Source organism: Plecotus auritus, assembly GCF_963455305.1.
Source record: "Plecotus auritus genome assembly, chromosome: 8".
Classification (NCBI taxonomy): Eukaryota; Metazoa; Chordata; class Mammalia; order Chiroptera; family Vespertilionidae; genus Plecotus; species Plecotus auritus.
In genome coordinates this window covers 39,006,381-39,008,318 of record NC_137782.1, presented here as the reverse complement: position 1 = coordinate 39,008,318, position 1,938 = coordinate 39,006,381, and the positions used below count along the sequence as shown (strand labels likewise).

Sequence of the window (1,938 nt, the reverse complement as noted above, 5' to 3'; positions counted from 1 at the left end):
TTTTTGTTTTTTTAAGGTGTCACACATTTATTACTGAACCAACCTACTATTGCAGGGGAAAAAATCAACAGAGCAAAATCACAAGTCCATTAATTTTCCAATTTAAATGCCCCAACTGTCCAGACAGTAGCATCTTTTCAATCATTTAAAGGTGTAGGCAAACTGGATACAGCATAAATATGTGAGTCATCTCTCATGTGTGATTTCTCATAGGCCCAGTTTGGTTCTTCTCCAATGTCTCGTCTTCGAGTTGTACCTGATTATATTACCAGTTTTCATCCGAATCCATTGGGGAATGGGCCGATTCAGCTTTTGTTTCTTGGCCAGGAACCTCTTGATCCTGAAAGTATTGTGGGAAGACATGGTGAAGGAGAAGTGAACGCATACCCCTCGATAGTGGAGAAAGAACTGCTCTCTTCTTATTATTAATATTAACTAGCTAATTATGATGATAACACAGGTATAGAATTCAGTTAAATAAACTATGATATATCCACATTCCAGAATCTATGCAACCTTTAAAAATAATATGGAAGAATATGCAATAACATGGCTTAATTCACAGTATACCACTAAGTAAAATAAATCTGGTAACAAAACAGTATGTACAATATTTTCATTTTGTTTTAAAAAATTGTATGTACATATATAATTACTTTCTGTATAACCTATTTTATATACATATTATATAAATCATTTCTTGTATAAAATACAGGATAGCGCTTCAATACTGGCTTTACAACACTTTCATGACAAAGTTTTAAGCGCCTTTAAATTCGTAATGTAAAGTAATATATTATTATGTAATGAGTTGCAACTTACTGAGATGATGAAGGTTAATCTGCATATTCCTCATCAACTATTAAAATTAAGAGAAATAGCCCAGCTCTAATAGTGCCCTATTGCATTGATACAAATAAATGTATGCCAGTAAACCATCCTCTATACAATATACATGGAAAGAGTGTTCATTACATTTCTTATTGCAATAATAATATTGTGCATCATTAATCCTCCTTTTTAAAAAAATCTTTATGAAAACATTTCCCCTCATTTTTCTCCTCCATCTCTTTTGTTGTTTGATGGCAGGCCAGGAAAATTTAATGTCTTCTCTATTCAGCAAGGAATGGTAGAAATGGGAACTGACTCAAGCCTCCGACATCTATTGCCATGATCTCTTTAGCCCTTCTAACTCCCAAGACACTCGCTTTATAAATTGAGCAGTGTGTGCCAGAGGGATAGAGTTCTATATAGAGTTCTATAACATGTTCATTAAAATAAGTATGTATACACTCACTATGTAAACATAATATATAGTTCCCCAGATCTGAGGCAGCTATGGGATATATATGTATATATATCTACAGCTTCAGCTTTATGAACTGTATTCTTTGGAGATACCAAAAGCTCCAATAACTCGGTACACAGTCCATAATTACTTTCATCTTTCTCCTTTTATTTAGTCTTTAAGAGATTCATTAAGATGAAAAATGATAGCATTGTTTTGCTAAGCCATTTTGATTACTTTCCTAATTCATTTATCATGACCTTTGGAACTATTAGTTTAGTTTTCGCCTTCCAGTCATTCTGAATCTTGTTTTATTAAAACTAGGTTCTGCCTCCCAGTGGTTCTTTTCAAATGGCCTCTTGGCCTAAACACTATTTAACAGAAGAAATATATAGTAGAATTTTTATTTTATAAAGACACATGAGTGTGTAATATACATGGTCACTAAGAGTCACTGTATATGTTTAACATTGGTATTGGATCACTCATAAACTTTTTAATAAGCTATTCATTTTGTAGTCTCAAATCCCTCTACAAAGGGGATGCTAAGGGAAGAAAAAAAGTGAGCAGTGGCCAATGTGGGGAGCACATATCACAAACTAGGCTCTATATAAGGTGCCATATTGGTGCTATGTCATTTAATCCTCACA

General features: G+C 33.4%; 1 protein-coding gene across 1 annotated transcript; it reads right to left on the bottom strand.

Moving 5' to 3' along the window:
• Positions 1 to 207: 207 nt before the first annotated feature.
• On the bottom strand, positions 208 to 363 carry LOC308256921 (large ribosomal subunit protein eL39-like; the record flags this gene model as incomplete). The annotated part of the gene is made up of 1 exon (XM_080685538.1): positions 208 to 363. The coding sequence occupies one exon, from the start codon at positions 361 to 363 to the stop codon at positions 208 to 210; it is 156 nt and encodes a 51-aa protein (XP_080541664.1).
• Between the last annotated feature and the right edge of the window lie 1,575 nt (positions 364 to 1,938).